Here is a 22,355-nt window from a genome sequence, read left to right as displayed (position 1 = left end):
TTATAGATGATGTGTAAACGCATAAATAAATAATTTACAACACTCTCTGCATCCCCTAATCTAAAGTGTACACTATTCATCACTTGGAAAATGTGTTACACATCATTCGTAGATAAGATTTGTTGATCTTATGCCTTATTGAGTCTTGAAGTGGTAATCTATGAATGATGTGTAACACATTTACAAGTGATGAATAGTGTACACTTAAGATTAGGGGATGCAGAAAGTGTTGTAAATGATTTATTCATGCATTTACACATTGTGTTGAACACTTACTTACCTGTTACAAATGATCTGTACGTGTATACAAGGCATTTACAACACTTTCTGCACCCTCTAATTGCTACATACAAAAAAAACACATAATTTATTAAACATTTATGAAACGCATAGTCATGTTTTGTAAATGATTAGTTAATCATTAACTAATCAAATGTAAATGACTTATAACTTAATCTACAAAACATACATACAATAATTAACATATCACTTTTTAATCATTTATGAACGCATATTCATGTTTTGTAAATAATTAGTTAATCATTTACTAATCACTTGTAAATGACTTGTAATGGAATTTACAAAACATACATAAAATGTTAGTATATCACTTGCTAATCATTTATGAATGTTTTGTAAATGATTAGTTCATCATTAACTAACCACTTATACACGACTTACAACTGAACGTTATTATAAAGTGTTACCAGTATTTTTTATGTTTATTTGAATTATTTTATATTTGTATAGAGATTTTTTAGTCCCTTTCAGAGTGTTAAATTAGCTTTATTAACCTGTATTAACCTGAATTGAATGTTTTATATTTTGTAATTAATAAATACATTGATTTGAAATCCCTTTGACTACTGTACATTTTTTGACAATACAGACATTAGTTATGTGGTGACTGCATCCATTTCAGATGTATAAAATAAGTTATAGTAGCTGAAAAGTATTTATAGTGAAACGGATTTATTGTTGTAAATTAATAGTGCGGGCCCTGTGTGGGCTTAGTGAGGGCTTTCTGGGGGCTAAGTGAGGGCTGCCCGTGCGGGGCCAGCACTAAGGGGCCAACGTTTTGCCAATGAGCAAATTCTCATGGGCCCTGCGCTGGCAGCCCGCTGGGGGCCCTTAGGCTAGCCCTAAGTGGGCCCGTAAAGGGCCAGTGCTGGCTTGTTTGCAGGGTATCTTGTTTTGTGTTGCAGGTCAAGAAGATGCTTTGGACCTGCAAGTATCATAACTGTGAAAAGAGAGCACATCTATTTAAAAATGACTGGCTCAAACATGTAAGTTATACATGAACAGAACAATTTCCTTGTTTACATCTGAAATGTATGTACATTTAAATCACTTTATGCACAATGTTCAACTTATCCTGCCTCCAGATAAGTATGTCATGTAAGTTTATTAAGACATGTTCTGAGGCTGGTGTGAGTGGTGTCATCTGCATACTGCACAGGGCACAATTACATGTAAACCAGAAAGTCAGGTGCTATTATAAAGACTATAACTTTAATGTTTGCTCCTCACAGAAAAGTTGTCAATGAAAATCTTTGACATCAGCCTGATGGTACTTCAATGGCCAGCTCTTTCTACAGTAAACCAGGTATGTATAGGTGCATGCACGCCATTTTGTAATACCATAATTATGAGATTCCAGCTTGTAAAAAAGCGCTTCTGTTCTGGTAGAACTCGTAATTGCAACCTGTAAACTGTGAATTTTCGGAGAGTTCCTTATTTTTACCACGTGACCGTCGTACCACCCTTCTGCTGCTGATTCATTTAGCCGTTGACAATGTTGCCTTAAAAATGCATAATTCCCAGTCAAAGAACATGAGCGGCCAGTCAAAGAACAAGTAAAACGTCACATTTTATCATCTCGGAATTACAGTAATTACGACATGGCGTAAATGCAGCATATGAATTATGAGTATTTGACAACAGAATCATCTTACATGATAATATATTTGTCTATCTTTATCTTTAATCTTTTTCTTCCTCATTAGGATGCAGCTGACAAGGACTCTTACAAACACCAGTGAGAATCCTCTGCGTTAATCAAGAAAGTCCTCAGCTAAACCCATCTAGAGTGATGATCGATTTGGAAGGATGTTTGGTGATGGATGAACTGACCAACATCATGCCTTTTGTGTCCTTTTTTCGGACTGATTTACGCCCTGCCCTGGAGTACCCTAACTGTATGAAAAACTATTTTTTTTTTTTCAGCAGGTAATGTTTAGCCTGGGAAAAGGTGAGCTGGCACCTAAAATTAAATAAAGACAATACTGTGAACTCGAGAGTAAACATACCACATAGTTTTGGTGCAATTTGTTGTGATTGTCTTTTCATATTTTATGAGGAAAATGTATTCAGGGCATGTAAAATTCATGTTTTGTTGTATTTCAAATGAAAATGAAAATAAAACAGAATACTAATTTTTTAAGTAATCATTACTTGATTATTTTAGGGCAACCAGTTTGCTCACATTTTTTAAGTAGTTGGGCTAGTACATTGAACTTAAATATACTATGTGTAATAACTGCAAAGTAATTGATATTACAAAACATTTTAAGTTAAATTAACTCATTTTTTTAAGTTACCATAACTTAATTATTTTAGGGCAACCAGTTTGCTCACATTTTTTAAGTAGATTCAACTTGTCCGGGCTAACAGTGTGTAAACAGGATTAGATCCCGGCTTCATAAGCGGAGCTGATACGGGAAGTCCAGCACAGCGCGATAGTGCACTTTCTGAGATATGTTTTTTCTCGTGACTCGTGAGATTTCCGTTTACATTATTAATTTGTTGGAAACGCACATTTATTTTCGACTTGTCGGAGTCGGGCTTTAACTACAGCACAAACTGTAGGCTACCCTAAGATTATTTGCGAGTGGCTCTTTCCTTTACACTATTGGAGATGCGGAGAACTTGATGGAAAGTGCTGTCTGTCGTGTCATTGGGAGTTTACCTGGCGCTTTTAGGTTTAAAAAACAGTTTTAGTGTTTTTTTTTTGTTTTTTGTTTTTTGTGGCATTTCCAAGCCACTTAAAGCTATAGTAGGTAATCCTGTTCAGAAACACTTTTTTTTATACTGGGTGAAATGGTCCTTCCATCCTGAGAGTAGTCAATACATTATGTGTTCAGAAAAAGGAATGAAAACAATCAGACCTCTGTAGCAGCTGCAGGACAGTAAAAACTCTGACCAATCACTGCCACTCGGTGCGAATGTAAAGAACCAATCAGATGCCTTCATGTCTCGTGCCCGAGCCCCACTGCGTGCGCTGCCCTGCGTGCACTCATCGCATGTCACCGTTCCCGGAAATATTCAGCTCACTACACCGAGTATGGAAGCACAATGGAAGAGAAAATGCAGCAAAAACTACCAATGCCAGCTTTGCTGGTAACTGCTCGCCCTGATAAAAAGCCTAAAAAAAGAAAATCGGAGGCAGAAAAGGCTGCAACGAAACAGGCACTGGATAAAGCCAGAGGACAAACTCGCGTCAACATTGGTGCAGCATTTGAACGGTGGAGACAACTGAGGGAGCTGAAGGGCCTGAAAAGCGATGCAGAGGTTGCGGTCTTTCTGCTGGACAGGTAATTATTTGTTTTGCTTCGGGGGGATTTGTATTTCCATGATATATGTTACGTTAGGCAACGTAGCTACTTTTGTAGCTAGTATTAGCCCAATGCTAACATTAGCTTCTCTGTCGGTGTAAGCCAGTTGCGTTACAGGTCGTAGGTACATACTGCTTATCTGACTTTTAGGACATGACATTTTGAACATATTGTTACATTTAATTTAGCAGACGCTTTTATCCAAAGAGACGTAGCTACATTTCAGAGTTCATACAACACCAAACGTGTAACGTTAGCCTGAAAGCTGTGAGTAACATTACTAACAATAGCCATGCTTTTTTTTTTTTTTTTTTTGCATTCATTGTAATAATAATATAGTTTACTTACAGGTGAATGAGACATGAAGTAGTTTGGTTGATGCCCATAATGTGCTGAAATACTCGGCTTTCCTGTGACCTGCAGCTGACTCCGACTGTGGATGCGCGTTCATGTTTGTGGGGGCGTAGCTTTGGACGGAGTACTTACGGGAGGGGGTGGAGCTTAGAAGAGGTGCCGCTTTCAATTCTTGCTAGCTCTACAACATTACCTACTATAGCTTTAAGACCCAATGTTGTAAATCAGTTTTTTAAAGCAGTTTTTTTTAAGGCTATCACAATTTTTTATGAAGATCATGCAGTCATGACCATGCCGATTATATATATATATGTCACTCAGGCTTCACTAACGTGATTGATACCATAGACTAAAGGCTAGACCATAGACTGCCATCAAGGCCTCAATGAAGGGGATTATGTGAACAGAAAGGGGGTTCACAATGTAAATGTGCAGCCCAGTTACTATTGTGATTCTTAATATTCCAGATTAATAATATTATATCAAATAAAAAAAAGGCAGTTGACAAATCTTCCATATCCCAAATGTGAAAGCAAAATGGCCAGGATCTGTGCTTGACTTAAGAATTTTCAGAGATTCAAATTTATGCACATTATTTGAAAGTGGTAAGGAAAGTTCCACAATTAAATATCAAGCTCACTGTATTACATACACTTATGCTGATCCTAACAGAACTGCATTTTTTCATAGGTGATTATGACATGTTCCTGCCTGCAGACAGGTGTTTTATGACCCCATTCCCTGACCCAAACCAGTTACAATGCAGCTCTAGCTAGGACAGGGGCACACAATTAAATTAACTTTGGCTAACTAAAGGGAAGATTTCAGTGTCTGAAAAGTCTGAGGGTTGCACATCTGACATGGCCTGTGACATTGTTGCATGTGCCATTTTACACAACATTGCCAAAAAACAAACAAAAAAAAACCCCACACTTTTCATTAAATGTTTAAAGGTCCCGTTCTCCGTGATCCCATGTTTCAAACTTTAGTTAGTGTGTAATGTTGTTGTTAGAGTATAAATAATATCTGTAAAATTATAAAGCTCAAAGTTCAATGCCAAGCGAGATATTTTATTTAACAGAAGTTGACTACATCGAACGGCCCGTATGGACTACATCCCTCTACTTCCTTCTTTAATGACGTCATTAAAACCATTTTTTGACTAACCTCCGCCCACAGGAATGCTCCCTCAACTCTACCGAAATTCGTTTATGTACTTGCGCACTTCTAATAACTTACTGTGTTACTCAGCTCTTACGGTGATTTTCAGAAGTAAAACTGACGCTTCATCTTTTGTGTGATGTACAATAAACTTTATTAAACTCATCAGTATATGTTTGATCATCATTCAGACAGCAGACTTGTAGGCTATTAATAAATAATGGATACATACAAGCAGATGACAAATACGTTATAATAACCGTAATTAAACTACTAAACTATACCTGTTTCATCTCTATACAGCACTCTGAAGGCCCTTTCACACCGGATGCGTAAAGAAAAAGCGAAACGAAAAAGCGAATAGTTCGTGTGCGAATAGTTCGCATCAAAACCATTCACATCAGCCGCGACGCGAATTTGCGACGTCTGTGACGTTCAGAGAGCTTCAACATTCCAAAACTTTCGCGCGAATCGCGCCGACAGCTGAGAAAACATGGACACTTCATCATCATCATCATCATCATCATCCAGTCATAGTCATAGCATCCAGTGAAGACGAGCTTTTCATTTTATTTAAAAGACAGAAAAGAAGGTTTTGGGTGCACCCAATCTTACAGAACAGAAAGTCTGAAGGGGAGTATGCTTATGTGCAGTTTTTTTTTTTTTTTTTGCGTCTTCAACAGTGCGTTTTGTAATGTAACTACACATTACATGTAACACACGAAGTAAGTTAAAAATCATTCGACTAGAAATATCACACAAAGAATGTATAGTATAGCCTACTAAAAGCAGCCCTAAATAGTCTCACTGCATTTTGTTACGTGTTCAAAGTAAACACGGTCTCTGTCTCTATCTTTGACGATAATAGTGTTAGCTTTCTATCCCAAATGTAGTTTGGCCTGCTAGCCTACACAGCACAGGACTATCACACAACACACTCACAGTCGTGATAACCGGTTGGTTGGCAATGCTACGCCACACATTGTCTTTCAAATCGTTGTCCTTGTAGTATGTGAATTGGCTGAAGCCTATTCTGTCGCCGCAAAAGTAAAAAAAAAATCGACATCGAAGCGAAAAAAATAAAAGTCGTTTTTTCGCCTCAGCACATTCGCGTTCGGTGTGGAAGCGCTCATTACACAAACAGCTGATCAAAAAATAAACCCATCGCGCGAATTATTCGTGCGTCAAAATGTGAAAGGGCCTTGACTCTGTAGGCATTATGTCCGACTCGAAATGAACACCGTTACTGAGAGTTTCTGATATTATCATCATTCCGTGAGATGAAATTGTCCTGAGAGACTGAGTGTGAGCTCATGAAGCTCCGCCCCCTGTGTCATCCAGCAGCAGCTTATTTGCATTTAAAGGGCACACACTAAAACAGCGCGTTTTTCTGAGCCCCAAAAAATGACAATTTAAACATGCTGTTAAAAATGATCTGTTGGGTATTTTGAGCTGAAACTTCACATACACACTCTGGTGACATCAGAGACTTATTTTACATCTTGTGAAAAGGGGCATACGGGACCTTTAATAAAAGACAAATATGCTTAGTTCCTTGAGTTTTATTTCAATTGTTCTTTGTAAAGAAAAGCCAGTGGTTTAGTCAAGTGCCTGCAACAAGAGATATTAGACACATGCCTCATGCAACAAATAAAAAGGAAAAGTTGGCCATACACTGCCCACCTGTAGGCCTATGTCTCCTCTGTCTGTGTAGACTCTTCTGTAGGCCTTTCTGTAGATGTGGAATCCTGCAACTTATATTGCAGCCATAAAGCATACAAGTATAAATTAAGTAAAGTTATTTATGCACTTGCAGGTAGGCTAGTACCTCCATATGACAGTTATCTGAGAGGGTTTATTCACTGTCCAGTGCAATGGAAACAAATGGACATTACAAAGTCTTATACTTTCTTTCTTTTGGAAAGTTGAAATGTCCACTTTACTGCACATATTTCAGCCACCACTTTCTTGGGAACAGATACAAGTGTTGGTGTATTATGTAAAAGTGCACAAAAGAGGAAAACACAATGTCATTACAATGCGGGAAACATGTGATCAATAACTCATGGCAAAATATTTTTACATTAACATAAGTTTATCAGTTTTCACTTTCACAAGTCAAAGCAATTCATCATTACTCAAGATTTAACAGTTGAAATGACTATACAGCCTTAATTTAATGCAGCAAAAATTATTTTACAGTGTAGGCTACTAAGATCTTTTCTTTTTTTTCAGCCTTTTTCTTGGTTGCTTTTATAAACAGACAACAATTTATTTAACAGTGCCTTTTATAGAAGAGACGAGACTATAATATAACTAAAAATTACTATTATGTAGAATATTTTTGTACTCACTTTTATTTGTTCCCATGTTCTAGTGTGGTGACTCTGACACACTGAACAAAATAATTATGCAATTATTAAAATACAAATAAGGCTAATAAGTGATAAAAACATCTAACATGGCCACTTCTAACGGATTAAAAAATAAAGTATAAAGTCGGCAACACCTAAGCTCCAAAATTATCAAAAATAATTATTTTACAAGACAACTATCGCATAGCGTATGTGACGTTTCGAGCACGCAGGCTCTTCATCAGACAAATTGACTACAGATGTGCAACCCTTTATATCTCCAGGTGATCACATGTCCAAGCATCATGTTACTAACCAATACAACAACTACAAAACGAAAAAAGAAAAAATATATACACACATCTGTACAGATGTGTGTGTGTGTTTCTCTTTTTGTATATAATACATCAAAGGTTTTGGAGTGATTACTTTAATTAAATTATTTTGATGTGTATTTGCAGGTATCAAGAAAAGAGCATATTAATAATGATACTGTTGTATTTTGCATAGTTTTTTTAGATATTTTTGTGTATATATTTTTTCTTTTTTCGTTTTGTAGTTGTTGTATTGGTTAGTAACATGATGCTTGGACATGTGATCACCTGGAGATATAAAGGGTTGCACATCTGTAGTCAATTTGTCTGATGAAGAGCCTGCGTGCTCGAAACGTCACATACGCTATGCGATAGTTGTCTTGTAAAATAAATATTTTTGATAATTTTGGAGCTTAGGTGTTGCCGACTTTATTTTTTACTTGTTGTTTTTTAGTCGAGCACCCTTTTTGAGACTGATGTGCGTGCTTTTGTTTAATTTTTCTTCACTTCTAACGGATTTAAATTGTTTGCTACTTTTTGCCAGCCCTCTCTCCTGGCTTTTGCAGACTTTGAGGTGTTCCCTGGCGTTTGATTAAACATTAAAATTCCGAATAAACTTCGACTATCTTGCTCTGCTGAGGAGAAAAACTGAGCCCGCTCTTTGGCCATGCTGAACAGCCAATAGCAGCGTTGCTGATCAATGTTTCTACTATCGATACATATCCCCTTTTAAACCAGCGCATGAACGCGCAGTTATCTCAGATAACTCAATCCAGCTATACTAATATCCGGCAAGTGTGTTCGAAGAACCCAATTAGCCGGATCATGATTAGCACGATGATATCATCTTGGATGTGTCATTTGATCTCGGATGTAATAAGCAATGTAGAAAGAACGAGCCCCTGATGTGTAGGATGTAGCAGAGGCATTTGTTGATTAAGGTCTGGAGTTTGTTGGTGGCAGTCTTTGTCAGTCTCCAGGGGCCCGTTCTTCGTACGTTGCTTATTACATCCAAGATCAAATGACACATCCAAGATGATATCATCGTGCTAATCATGATCTGGCTAACTCGGTTCTTCGAACACACTTGCCGGATATTAGTATAGCTGGATTGAGTTATCTGATATAATTGCGCGTTCATTGGTTTAAAAAGGGATATGTATCGATAGTAGAAACACTGATCAGCAACGCTGCTATTGGCTGCTCAGCATGGCCAAAGAGTGCGCTCAGTTTTTCTCCTCAGCAGAGCAAGAACTAATAGTCACAGTTTATTCAGAATTTTAATGTTTAATCAAAACGCCAGGGAACACTTCAAAGTCTGCAAAAGCCAGGAGAGAGGGCTGGCAAAAAGTAGCAGACAATTTAAATCCATTAGAAGTGGCCATGTTAGATGTTTTTATCACTTATTAGCCTATATTTTTGTATTTTAATAATTGCATAATTACTTTGTTCATTGTAATGTCAGAGTCACCACACTAGAACATTGGAACAAATAAAAGTGAAGTACAAAAATATTCTACATAATGGTAATTTTTAGTTATATTATAGTCTATTTTATAAAAGGCACTGTTAAATAAATGGTTGTTTGTTTATAAAAGCAATCAAGAAAAAGATCTTAGTAGCCTACACTGTAAAATAATTTTTGCTGCATTAAATTAAGGCCGTATAGTCATTTCAACTGTTAAATCTTGAGTAATGATGAATTGCTTTGACTTGTGAAAGTGAAAACGGATAAACTTATGTTAATGTAAAAATATTTTGCCATGAGTTATTGATCACATTTTTCCAGAGTGTAGTTCATTGTAATGACATTGTGTTTTCCTCTTTTGTGCACTTTTACATAATACACCAACACTTGTATCTGTTCCCAAGAACAGTAAGTGGACATTTTCTAACTTTCCAAAGGAAAGAAAGTATAAGACTTTGCAATGTCCATTTGTTTCCATTGCACTGGACAGTGAATAAACCCTCTCAGATAACTGTCATATGGAGGAACTAGCCTACCTGCAAGTGCATAAATAACTTTACTTAATTTATACTTGTATGTTTTATGGCTGCAATATAAGTTGCAGGATTCCACATCTACAGAAAGGCCTACAGAAGAGTCTGCACAGACAGATGAGACATAGGCCAACAGGTGGGCAGTGTATAGCCAACTTTTCCTTTTTATTTGTTGCATGAGGCATGTGTCTAATATCTCTTGTTGCAGGCACTTGACCACTGGCTTTTCTTTACAAAGAACAATTGAAATAAAACTCAAGGAACTAAGCATATTTGTCTTTTATTAAACATTTAATGAAAAGTGTTTTTTTTTTTTTTTTTTTTTTTTTTTTGGCAATGTTGTGTAATATGGCACATGCACCAATGTCCCAGGCCCTGTCAGGTGTGCAACCCTCAGACTTTTCAGACACTGAAATCTTCGCTTTAGTTAGCCAAAGTTCATTTCATTGTGTGCCCTTGTCCTGGCTAGAGCTGCATTGTAACTGGTTTGGGTCAGGGAATGGGGTCATAAAACACCTGTCTGCAGGCAGGAACATGTCATAATCACCTATGAAAAAAATGCAGTTCTGTTAGGATCAGCATAAGTGTATGTAATACAGTGAGCTTGATATTTAATTGTGGAACTTTCCTTACCACTTTCAAATATTGTGCATAAATGTGAATCTCTGAAAATTCTTAAGTCATGCACAGATCCTGGCCATTTTGCTTTCACATTTGTGAAATGGAAGATTTTAGTCAACTGCCTTTTTTTAATTTGATATAATATTACTAATCTGGAATATTAGGAATCACAATAGTAATTGGGCTGCACATTTACATCGTGAACCCCCTTTCTGTTCACATAATCCCCTTCATTGAGGCCTTGATGGCAGTCTATGGTCTAGCCTATGGTACCAATCACGTTAGTGAAGCCTGAGTGACATATACTGTAATCGGCATGGTCATGATTGCATGATCTTCATAAAAAAATATGATAGCCAAAAAAAAAAAAAAAACCTGCTTTAAAAAAAACTGCTTTACAACATTGGGTCTTAAGTGGCTTGGAAATGCCACAAAAAAAACTAAACCTGTTTTTTAAACCTAACAGCGCCAGGTAAACTCCGAATGACACGACAGACAGCACTTTCCATCAAGTTCTCCGCATCTCCAATAGTGTAAAGGAAAGAGGCACTCGCAAATAATCTTAGGGCAATGCAAACAGTTTGTGCATAGTTAAAGCCCGACTCCGACAAGTCGAAAATAAATGTGCGTTTCCAACAAATTAATAATGTAAACGACAATCTCACGAGTCACAAGAAAAAATATATATCTCAGAAAGTGCACTATCGCGCTGCGCTGGACTTCCCATATCAGCTCCGCTTATAAAGCTGGGATCTAATCCTGTTTACATGAAATAAGCCTGCTCCCGAGCAGGTTTAAGCCTATGGACCTGTTGCTATGACAGCAAGTCGAGGATGAGCTTCGACGCACCAAACAATCCAAGATCATGCCAAATTGTCAACAATCAAATCCAGCTAACTGAGTTAGCGACGTACGAAGAACGGGCCCCTGGTTTCATATCCATACAACAAGACTGCTTTCACGTTGGTCCTAAAGATGCAGACTTTGGTCTGCTTGTAGAGCGCTGTCGAGTTCCAGATGGGTTGTAGGGTGTTGAAAGCATGTCTGGCTTTGTTGATGCGGCTCCTGATGTCCTCATCTGCTCCTTTGTCCTTGCTAACCACTCTGCCCAGGCAGGTTAACTTGTTAAACTCGCTGATTTCCACACCATGTAGTTAGATTTGGTCCTGTTTGTTGTTAATCCTCATGGTTTCTGTTTTCTTGGTGTTTATTTCTTTGCTTCCTCCAAGAGCCGTTTGAACTTCTGCTGTGTGTCTTGGTGCCTGTGTGACAGTAGGCTGATGTCATCTGTGCAATCAAGGTCCTCCAGCTGTTTCTTGAAGGACCAACGGATCCCTGTGTTGGCATTTTCTTTGGACATTTTCAATATCCAGTCCACTATCAGCAGAAAGATGGCCGGTGACAACAAGCAGCCCTGTCTCACTCCTGTCCGCACTTTAAAGGGTTCTGTAAGTTTTCCTTTTGTACGACCAAGCATGTCGAGTAGCTGTACAACTGTTGGATGATGGAGACAAACTTGGGTGGGATCCCATAGTGTGCCATTAGCTTCCAGACAACTTCTCTGTCCACATTGTCAGAAACCTTCTCAAAATCCACAAAGACTGTGTAGTGTGGAGACTGCCATTCAAAGAACTGCTCGATGATAATGCGCAGGTTGGCGATGTGTTGCAAGACTTGTCCTGTCTGAAGCCAGTCTGTTCATCTCTCAGTCGCTTGTCTAGAGCCTCTTTCAATCTTTAAAGCATGATGCGCGTCAGGATCTTGCTGGGGACAGATAAAAGCATGATGCCTCGCCAGTTGTTGCAGCTAGACAGATCTCCTTTCTTGGAGAGTTTAACCAGATGTCTTTACCCTCCATTCATTGGGTGTTCTTGCATCCAGACTTTTTGTAGCAGAGGGAAAAGCACGTTGGTTGTTGTAACGTCTGCTTTCAAGGCCTCTGGTGGTATGCCGTCTGGACCTGCTGATTTGCCTGCTTTGATTTCTTTCAATCAAAGCCTTTGTGAACTTGGCTTTGGTGGGTGGATTTTTGTTGACATCCAGTAGGCTGTCTGCTGGAAATATAGGTGGGGGTTGCTCTGGAGTAGGTCTTTTGCAGAATACTTACAAAGCACTAAACGGTTTAGCTCACCATTACTGAGCGAGCTCTTAACGCATTATAGTCCTTCACGTCTATTGCGATCTAGCTCATTTTCCTATTTATACATTTTTGAATAGTCTTCCTAGCATTGTTTGAGAAGCAGACACTCTCTGTCAGTTTAAATAGAGACTAAAAACACACCTGGTATTCACATAGGACATTATAAATTTATATTATTCATTTAAGTTAAATGATTGTTATGATGCATAAACTAGGTCAGCCAGAACCGGGAACACTTTCTATAACACTCGTTACAGCACAAGAAGAATGGCAATATGGCATCTACATTAATGTTAGTCTCTCTGTTTATCCTGAGGTTTACTGTAGTCATCCGGATCCGAGCCATATCCAGATCAGATGGTGGACCTGTGCCTAGACACGACCACAACGCATCCCTGACATGGCAGCAGAGATTTTGTCATCTAGACTCTCCCCCTGTGAAGGCCTCATAGACACGACAGCCAGTGGCAGTGATCATCAACAAACACATCTCCATAGCGGCGTGATGACTCCAATCTTCAACCAGACGGAACTGGATAAATATTCTGAATGTTCCGATCCAATCTGACTTCTGACCTGTAATGCTGCCTGAATCATAATCATACACTGTTCGTTCGTTGACCAGAGGAGAACTGGACCCCGGACTGAGCCTGATTTCTCCCGGGGGTTTTTGTTCTCTATTCTGTCACCTGATGGAGTTTTGGTTCCTTGCCACTGTGACCTTTGGCTTTTGGCTTACGGCTTGCTTAATTGGGGACACTTAATATTCAACAATATTATTGATCTGCTTGCATTTACACCGTTACACAAGAACTCAACTGAGCTGGACGATGATCACTGTTTTCTCCAGAGTGCCTATATAAATGAAATTAATAACTTTTTTATACAAAAATGAACCATCATTCAACTTACTTAAGCTGGACTATGACGCTATTCTCTTCTAGATCTGCTGTACAGTCGAAACAAACTTTGTTGCATTATTTTCCTGCTATCTCTGTAAAGCTGCTTTGAATGAATGACGTATTTAAACATCTGAAATTCTGAAACTAAAAACCAAGAGTTTCACTCATTTCAGGGTTAACATACTCATAATTTTCATTTAACCTCCTTTCTTAAATGGGCCCCAGGACTTAAAGCATGTTTATCAGGCATTTTGGGAAACACAACAAGTGAACGGAAAGAAATTTGAAATTCTATATGAATATTCCTATTAAATATAAGATGATGAACAGATAATGAAAATGTTGCAATTTATTTATCCCATTATTATACTTTTCATTACATGTTGCCTCAAGAACACATTAATATTCAAATTAGATACAGTTTACAGATACATTTCATTGAATGGGACCCAATTGTACTAGCCTGGCTAACGTCAGACCTCTTCTCATTGAGACGTGGTCTGGGAACCACATTTTCATTTTCTCGTATTTGATGCGTGGTTTACGAATGCCCAGAGCCGTTTATTGGGCGCTACGAATGTCTATCAAATGCGCCTGTACGTAGCTCATAGCCAATCGTTTCAATTATACCAGATGACGTATGTAGAGCGACAGAAATTCGACGAGGAAGAAGACGAAATAAACTTGCGTTCTAAACTACTTAGAACACTATCTAAGGCTACATTGAAAGGTAACTTTGCGTCTGATGCCATGTTGGATCCATAGTTATAAACAAACTGCTTCGGTGTGTCGCATAGACGTCGTCATCGTCTTGCTGCTCCCTCCCCATTCTGTGATTGGTTCCCTTTTTGAGGGGAAAATCTGGTCCATGGTGTCCAGGCTGCCTAGCAGCGTGAATAAAATCGCGCTGCACGCAAGGCTGCATGGGGAAACCCAGGCAACAATTGTACCCAAATATTGCATAAAGTAAAATGGTATATCAATTCATTCCAATATATATTTCATAACATAGTTGAGAATAATCCTGAAACCTAAAAATTGGTAGGTGAATGAAAAAAAAATATCTCATTGTTTTTGCATATACATCATTCTAGTCATGGTGTACCCTACAAAGGCATAACATTTGAATAAAATATATTTTTTCAAAAATGTCAAGAGTTTATATGTATATATATATATTTGTATGAATGTTTTTGTCTTTGGGGAAAAAATATTTTGATTAATATTAAATCAAAATTAACAAGTGAACAAATGAGAGTATTTTTTTTTTATGAAAGAATAATTTTTTTTAGTGAATGAATCACCTAAAGTTCTCATTTGCAAGGCACTTTGGATAAAAGCTTCTAAATGAACAAAAGAGAAAAGTAAACAAGAGTCTGTTAAAGAGGGTGGAGGTAAGGAGGGTCCCTAAAAAGATGGCATAACTGCAAGAATACAGACACTTTATATTTCCTGCTTACCTGCAATAATGTGTTTGCACAGATTGCAGCTGGTTGGTCGACGGAACACATGGTCCAGAAAGCAGTGTGTTTGTACAGGCGATGGCTGCATGCCAAATGGGGCGGGCCTTGAGGTATCACTGAAGCTGATGCTGGAGGAGGGCAAAGCAGCACTGTGCCTACCATTTGCAGGCCCAGTAAACAGGCGCGGGGAAGGAGGCAGGGCATTGAAGAAAAACTCTGTTGGTAGATAAGCATCGCTCTGAGAACGCTGGAAGAAATTCTCCACGCTTTTACTCCGCATAAATGTGAGCGAGCGTTTCAGACGCAGCAGCTAGAGAGAGAGAGAGAGAGAGAGAGATTTATTAAATGCAATTTACTCATCTACTTAAAGGGGCACCTATTATGCAAAATTCACTTTTACATGGTGTTTGAACATAAATGTATGTTGGCAGTGTACACAACCACCCTATATTGATAAAAATCCACCCAGTCCTTTTTTTTTTTTTTTTTGATCCCCATAAATCATAAGCACTGTCTCAGAACAAGCCATTTTTAGATTCTGGGCAATGTGACATCCTATTGCACAAGCCCCTCCCTTGACTTTTGACTGACACTGCCGTATTAGCAAAGACCCACCCTGAGTGAGCTGTACACAGTCCGCCATTGTTTCGACGCCAGAGCAGCTGTAGACAAGAATGTCTTCTAAGCGATTTAGGTGTTGTTGGATGTAAGAATGAACATGTCAGTCGTCATTTACTACTGACATCTGAGCTGCTGAAGACGCCGTGGATTACTTTTGTTTTTGAAGGAAATGCGACCCCCAATCTACCTAAATGTGTTTATGTTTGCGCAAATCACTTTACACCAGACTGGTTTGTGAATGAGGGTCCATACCATATCTGTCAACACTCCCGTTTTCCCCGGGAGTCTCCTGTATTTCACACCCATCTCCCGCCCCCCTCCCGTTTAGTTATTTCTCCCAAAAAAACCTCACGTAATTTCAATGGCCCAAACGTTGTTATATGAATAATCACATCAATATATTATTCCAAGGTTGTCCAGTTGCCAGATCTTGTATGAAACGCATCCTGCTTGAACCATCAATACATCAAATGTCAACCCATTTGTGAGGTCAGCCTGGCAACCTACAACCCAGCTGTACAGTCAATATCTGCGCAGGTAGTAGACGCCGGAAGTTGAATAAGCATTACTGTTAGAAATGGGAAGAGAATACTCAGTGGTAAATATTTAACACAATTAACACAGCATGTGTTTTTTCTGTTATTCTTTGGCTGGCGTTACATTATATGATGCGCTCTTATTCATGCATATGCTTTTAAACCATTCAAGCCTAGACAAATTGAGAAGTTGTGCAAAAGAATCGAGTTCTCTTTCGGCTTGAACACTAACACACGCAATTATGCCAAAATGTCCGTTTAGTCGAATATCCTCATAAGAGCAGACTGAGAAGTCTTAAATTAGTTAAATAAAGTCTTAAATGAAGGTAAAGAGTTTTGAGAGAATGAGGCACGTGTGAGATCCGTCTCTGTCAGCAGTGGCTGCTCTTAAAGAGACAGCAGCCAATAAAGCTTAATCAAAAGCCTATTTTATTGATTAAGTTAATCAAAGAACAAAGATAACAGAGAAAAACACTCACTGCTCTAGACTAAAGAACTTCTATAACTTTAACCCTCTGAGGTCGACAAACGCGCCGGCGCGTTTTGCTGGATTTTCTCCACATTGTAGCACTATAAACTTAAATTTCTCCGTCATTTATGGTCATACAGAAAAAAGAAATATAAAAAAAGAATCTGTGGTATTTCTACTTTTGTATGTGTCCACTTCCAATCCAATCAAAACATTGTGTTTTTGTAAAATAAAGAAAATAAACAGTGTGTGCGTTCTGCCTCTCCGTCGCGGTGAACTTTTTTTTCTTGAGCACGTCTATAAACTGAAACAAAACTCAGCGAATACTTGTCACACATTTATGAGCCATACACCTTTATAAACATTTAAGTGTGTACTTTTAAATGATCGGATTCAAAACGAAAACAAATATTCTCTGTTTAAGTAATTTGTATAAAACCAACAAGATTTCCAGCTTCTCAAACGCTTCCTAATTATTTTTAATTCGGCCACGCCCACTCGCGCAAAAGATATTCACATGCAAATCTCCACATGGAACGTGATCGCCCTCATTACCTCAACAACAAAACAAATCACTTCACTTTTCGTCGAGTTTGAAAGACGTGCCTGAGCTTACATTGGATTTACATTAGAAGAAGAAGAACGATATTTGAAGACAAGAAAGATAAGGTAAGAAATTCTTACATATTAGTTTGCTATTGTTGCATAAATTTCACATTGCAGTTGAACTGTTGCTAGATATATGGTGAATATTATAATATTTAGACCCGTGTTTACTGTTACTGTGTTTGTGGATATCTGCTCAAACGTAGATATGTATATGGTAGGCCTAACCATAATGTTTTATATTTGATCGCGATCGCGTTTTAATGTATCATATTTTTTATCGCGATCGCGTTTTAATGTATCATATTTTTGATCGCGGTCGCGTTTGAATGTATCATATTTTGGAAAAGCAAAACGCTCCAAACGGCTTCATGTTTTTACTATTATCTCATTTCATATCATCATAACGAATGGAAACATTTGAAGTAACATGATAATCAATATATTTTTCTCTAGCTTAGTTGTTACTGAAATCTTTTTGAAAATATATAGGCTGCTATATTGTTATTATTTTATGCAGCACTGCGCATAGCCTATACCTACAAGGCACAACAAACCTGGTGTTCATTATATATTGTTGGAAACATTTGTGTGAGTGTGTGTGTGTATTCTGTGAATTTTAAAAAGCAATTTTAACAAGAAAAATCTAAAATGTATTCCCAAAATCGTGCAGGCCTTTCTATTGATATCAGTAGCCAATGTTCACTTTTTTTTTTTTTTTTTTTTCAGGGCCCAGATGCCACTGAGTCCTGCTGACTTCAACATTCACAGTACATGTCTCTGTACATGAACATGGTAAAGTGAAAATCAAACACCTTAGAAAATAAAAGGTATGTACAATGTTTTTAGGAATGGCACAAAGGTCTCTTTCTTCAATAAGTGCTTTTTTGTTGTGTATCTTTGGATTATGTTGTGTTGTAAATAAATCCAAACAATTTTAAAAGCCATTCTTTTTTAAATCTCCTCATTCTTTGTGCAAGGTTGGTCAGAATGATGGGCCCTGATAAGCTCCTAATAGGGCCATTAGGGAGGTTCTTTGTCTTTCTCAGGTGTGGAAAGCTTTCATATTAATGAGGTGATCCGCCCCTTCGCATATTGCTTTCTAACACAAAACACGTCGTAAAATTTTTAAATCAATATATTGTCTTCTCTGAATGAGCAGTCAGGGTGATTCTCACATAGTTTTAGAGCAAATATTCTAGGCTACGTGATACAATTTTCAAAAGTCTTGTGAAGAAATAATCAGTATGGGTTTCATGACCTTATTTCAGTGAGAATTTATTTTTGTATTTTCACAAACCACGCATAAATGTCATTATCTCAAAACTACAAACTTTTACATACATGCTGCTGATATATTATTGTAGCAGAGTTTGTGCTGAATACAGTGTAATTAGACTTTAGCCATGAAAATGTCACAAGTAACAGAAATAACCACAAATGTCAGAGCATGCCAGAACACCTCCAGGGCCCAGAAAACAGCTCAGACCTCAGAGGGTTAATAAGGATTCATCTATATATATATAATTAAAAATGCATGCAGTGCAAACTGTTTGATAACTTTATTCAATTTCTGTATATTTCCTACCTTTTAGACAAATATTTAAAATATACTGTCTTTATGTTGTTTCAACATTAATTTGGAGATTAACTGTGAAATTATTACATTATAAAATACATTAAAAACGTTAGGTTTTTTAATGGCGATTCACCGTGATTAATCAAAGAAAAAAAGTGATTAATCTAGTTAATTTTTGCAATGATAAAAATAAATTAAAAAAGGAACATAAATAAGTCGTATTCATGTTTCTTTTTCTTTTTCTTGAATATGTGTATTTATTTATGTTAATATCTGCGCCATTAATGTGTTTTTAGCCTGCCTCTGCCATCCAGCACCCCTCAATTTTCTGGACTAAAACCAATGCTTCCTCTTTTGTGTGAAGTACAATAAACTTCATAAAACTCATCAGTAAATTTTTGGCCATCATTCGGATGGGGTCCGCTACAACAGGCGATAAAAGCAAGATGACAAATAAGTTATAACCATAATTAAACTAAACTATACCTGCTCTATCTCCATGCAGCATATATTCTCTGGCTCTGTAAGCATCATTGTCCGACTCTAGTTCGAACTGAACACTGCTAGTACAGTTTCTGTTCTGCAATTTTCATTTTGTGAGATGAGATTGTCCTGACACTGAAGCACAAACTTTTGAAGCTCCGCCCTCTGTGCAGGGAGCAGCAGCTCATTTGCATTTAAAGGGACAAACACAAAAACGGCACGCTTTTTTCTCACCCCCAAAAGGTGGCAATTTTAACATGCTATAAAAAATTATCTGTGGGGTATTTTCAGATAAAGCTTCACATACACACTGAGGACATCAGAGACTTATTTTACATCTTGTAAAAGTGCCCTTTAATATAAAATAACATTTCACTCTGTTCTGTGTGACTCCTGCTGCAAACTGGTTTAGAAGGATTACATTACATAATGTTAAACAAGACTACACTTTAAAATCTTAAAATAATAACATTTCTGTAATCATTTAACCCTTATTTATCATGTAATATTTATTTTGTTTGCCGTTTGTTGGTGATCCAAACACAGCTTTTATTGAGTAATCCAGAATCGTGATCCAAATATAGGCATAGGGTCAAGCACAGGAAGGCAGTCCAAACAAACAAACAAACAAAAAGGCAGGGGACACAGGCAAAAGGGGAATCCAAGAACCAAGAGACATGAAACCAGAGATGCAGGGTAACACTAGATAAAACCTCACAGTTAATGACAGAGTGAACATGTCAAATATAGGTTGGGAATATATAAATCAAGTAAATGATACACAACTGTAGAGAGTGATACTGAAACAGCAGAGGTGAGTGCCCCCTGGTGGCTCTCAAGGGCTGGTGATCGTGACATAGCCCCCCTCCTAAGGAGCGACATCCAGACGCTCCTAACATAGTTAGAGAAGTCCAGCAGGGAGGCGGACCGGGGGACAGGATGGAGGACCAGGACCATGGAAAGGAAGAGGGTCAGGAGACTGAGGCAGGGCAGTTGCCCAGGACTGTGCATGCAGAGCGGGTGGCCAGGGCAAAGCAGGCTGAGTAGGCAGCCAGGGTGGAGCAGAAAGATCAGGGATCTTGGTCGTGAACAGGTAGGGGTTGCACGACTACTGATTTCTGCTAATCGATTTCTTATCAAAACAATACTCGAGTTACTCGACTACTCGTGGTTCATGCTACTGTAAATGAAAAGACATGAAATAGCTAGATCTTATCAATAAACATTATTAATTCATAGCCTAATGCAACAATTACATAAGTAAACTCTCAAAACATTATAATTATGACATTTCATTTTAAAATTTTCATGTAACAGTCTAAAGCCAAATAAATAGCCGTTCTTGCCTTTCATTTCAGATGGGGCCGTTCACATATCGCGTCTTTTTCGCGCTAAAGGTCGACATTTCAAATGTAGGCGCGCGGCGAGCGCGCTCATAATGGAAGCAACGTGGTGCGCTAGTTTTTCCAGGCGGGTTTTTCCTTCTCATCTCCAGAAATATATCTAGTAGTAAAGCTAATGCAAGGGCTAGAAATCAATTAATCCTTTGCTGATACTTCTTCGTCGTCATCATGGAGAGCGCAGTTCATGTTTGGTTGCATAGCAACGACAGACGCCATGGGAGCGCAAGCGCTTGTAGGAGACAGCGGCACGGCCGCGCTTTCCGCACGTTTTTAGACGCAATATGTGAACGGCCTCTTGCAGAGTTGGCCAATTACTATATTTTTGTCATGCTTGATAAAATACTTCCACACATCTGACGTGTGGTGTCTGTTGGTGACGTTCGCCATTTTTAATTCAATTATGGTTAATGGACGCTCGAGTAGTCGATTGTTTCCGACAGCGTCGACTAGTGGTTGAAATAGTCGATCTATCGACTAGTCTATGCAAGCCCTATGAACAGGTAGCCCCCTCACAAAATTTTCTTGGGTAGGGCTGTGGACTCTGGAGCGAGCTCGTAGGTTGGAACGGACTCAGGGATTGGAAGGCGTGGTGGCCACCTTGTTCGAGAGCTCAGGCGTGGCAGCCATCTTGTCTGAGGGCTCAGGCGTGGCGTCCATCTTGTCCGAGGCCATGACGGGACTAGACTCTGGAAGGGCGGCTATGACGGGACGAGACAGCGTGGCGTGAATAACTCCTGACATGACAGTTGGAGTGTGGAAACATTCGGGTTATGGTGGGTACTGTAGGATTGCAGGGCTCTTTGTCGGCAAAACTCACAAAACAAAAGATGAATCGGCCAGCAATAGTGCATAGTTCAAAAACTCAAGGATAGTCCAGTGATCCTCAAGGATTTTTGGATTGGTAGCGGTCATTGAGTCCATAACAATAAAAGTCAATAAGGGCAAAAGCAGGGAAATCTGTGAGATGTGCAAGGTCTAGGAAATCTGGTGTGGTCCTCGAGTGATTTGTTACCTTGCTGTAAACGGACAAGTTGAACTACTGGAGCCACGGTGGGTCTTGGTCTCACTCAGCTGCTGAATCTGTGCATGGCAAGGTTTTCTGTTACGAAACTGCTCCGAGACTTAAAAGGTTGGTGTTCCAAACGCAGCTTTTATTGAGTAATCCAGAATTGTAATCCAAATACAGGCAAAGGGTAAAGCACAGGAAGGTAATGATGGCAATTTCAAAACACTGCTTCATGAAGCTTTCGAAACCTTTACGAATCTTTTGTTCCGAATCAATGGTTCGGAGCGTGTATCAAACTGCCAGAGTCACATGATTTCAGTAAACGAGGCTTCATTACGTCATAATTGTTTCGCAACTTTTCAAAACACTTTTTTAATGGTCCACCACTGGGGGCGATGATCTCTGTCAACCCATGAATCATAAGGAGTCACTGAGAACCAATGAAAAAGTGTCTGTGGGTTTTTACCTGATCTCTGATCAGTTTTATATATGTTTTATATGCAGACGTTTTAATTAGACATAAGTATAATCAAAATGAATAATGTTAGTTAATAGTCTCTTATTGGCCTCTTAAACTGAGCCATTCATAGAAAAAACAAAACAAACCCTGACAATTGATGAAAGAACATACACTTGATAATCTTATTAGATGATTAGATAATTGCATTTGAAAGATTTTACGATCCATAAAAAATTTGCATTAAGATTTGTTAAAGGTGTTTTATGCA

The 22,355-nt window shown here is 38.4% G+C and overlaps 1 protein-coding gene across 1 annotated transcript in view; it reads right to left on the bottom strand.

Moving 5' to 3' along the window:
• The window catches only part of LOC308697353 (SH3 and cysteine-rich domain-containing protein 2-like), a gene marked incomplete at both ends in the record, with an annotated part of 356,064 nt that extends 334,702 nt beyond the window's left edge, over positions 1-21,362 (bottom strand). Inside the window, 2 exons of the mRNA XM_081376535.1 lie at positions 14,922-15,234; positions 21,219-21,362. Coding sequence (XP_081232661.1) covers positions 14,922-15,234; positions 21,219-21,362 — 457 coding nt within the window. The remainder of the gene's footprint in view (positions 1-14,921; positions 15,235-21,218) is intronic.
• Positions 21,363-22,355: the final 993 nt, after the last annotated feature.

The sequence above is a fragment of the Scardinius erythrophthalmus genome (genome assembly GCF_964197995.2).
Source record: "Scardinius erythrophthalmus genome assembly, chromosome: 10".
NCBI lineage: Eukaryota > Metazoa > Chordata > Actinopteri > Cypriniformes > Leuciscidae > Scardinius > Scardinius erythrophthalmus.
Note: the sequence above shows the minus strand (reverse complement) of the source record. Positions and strands in the feature narration are given on the sequence as shown.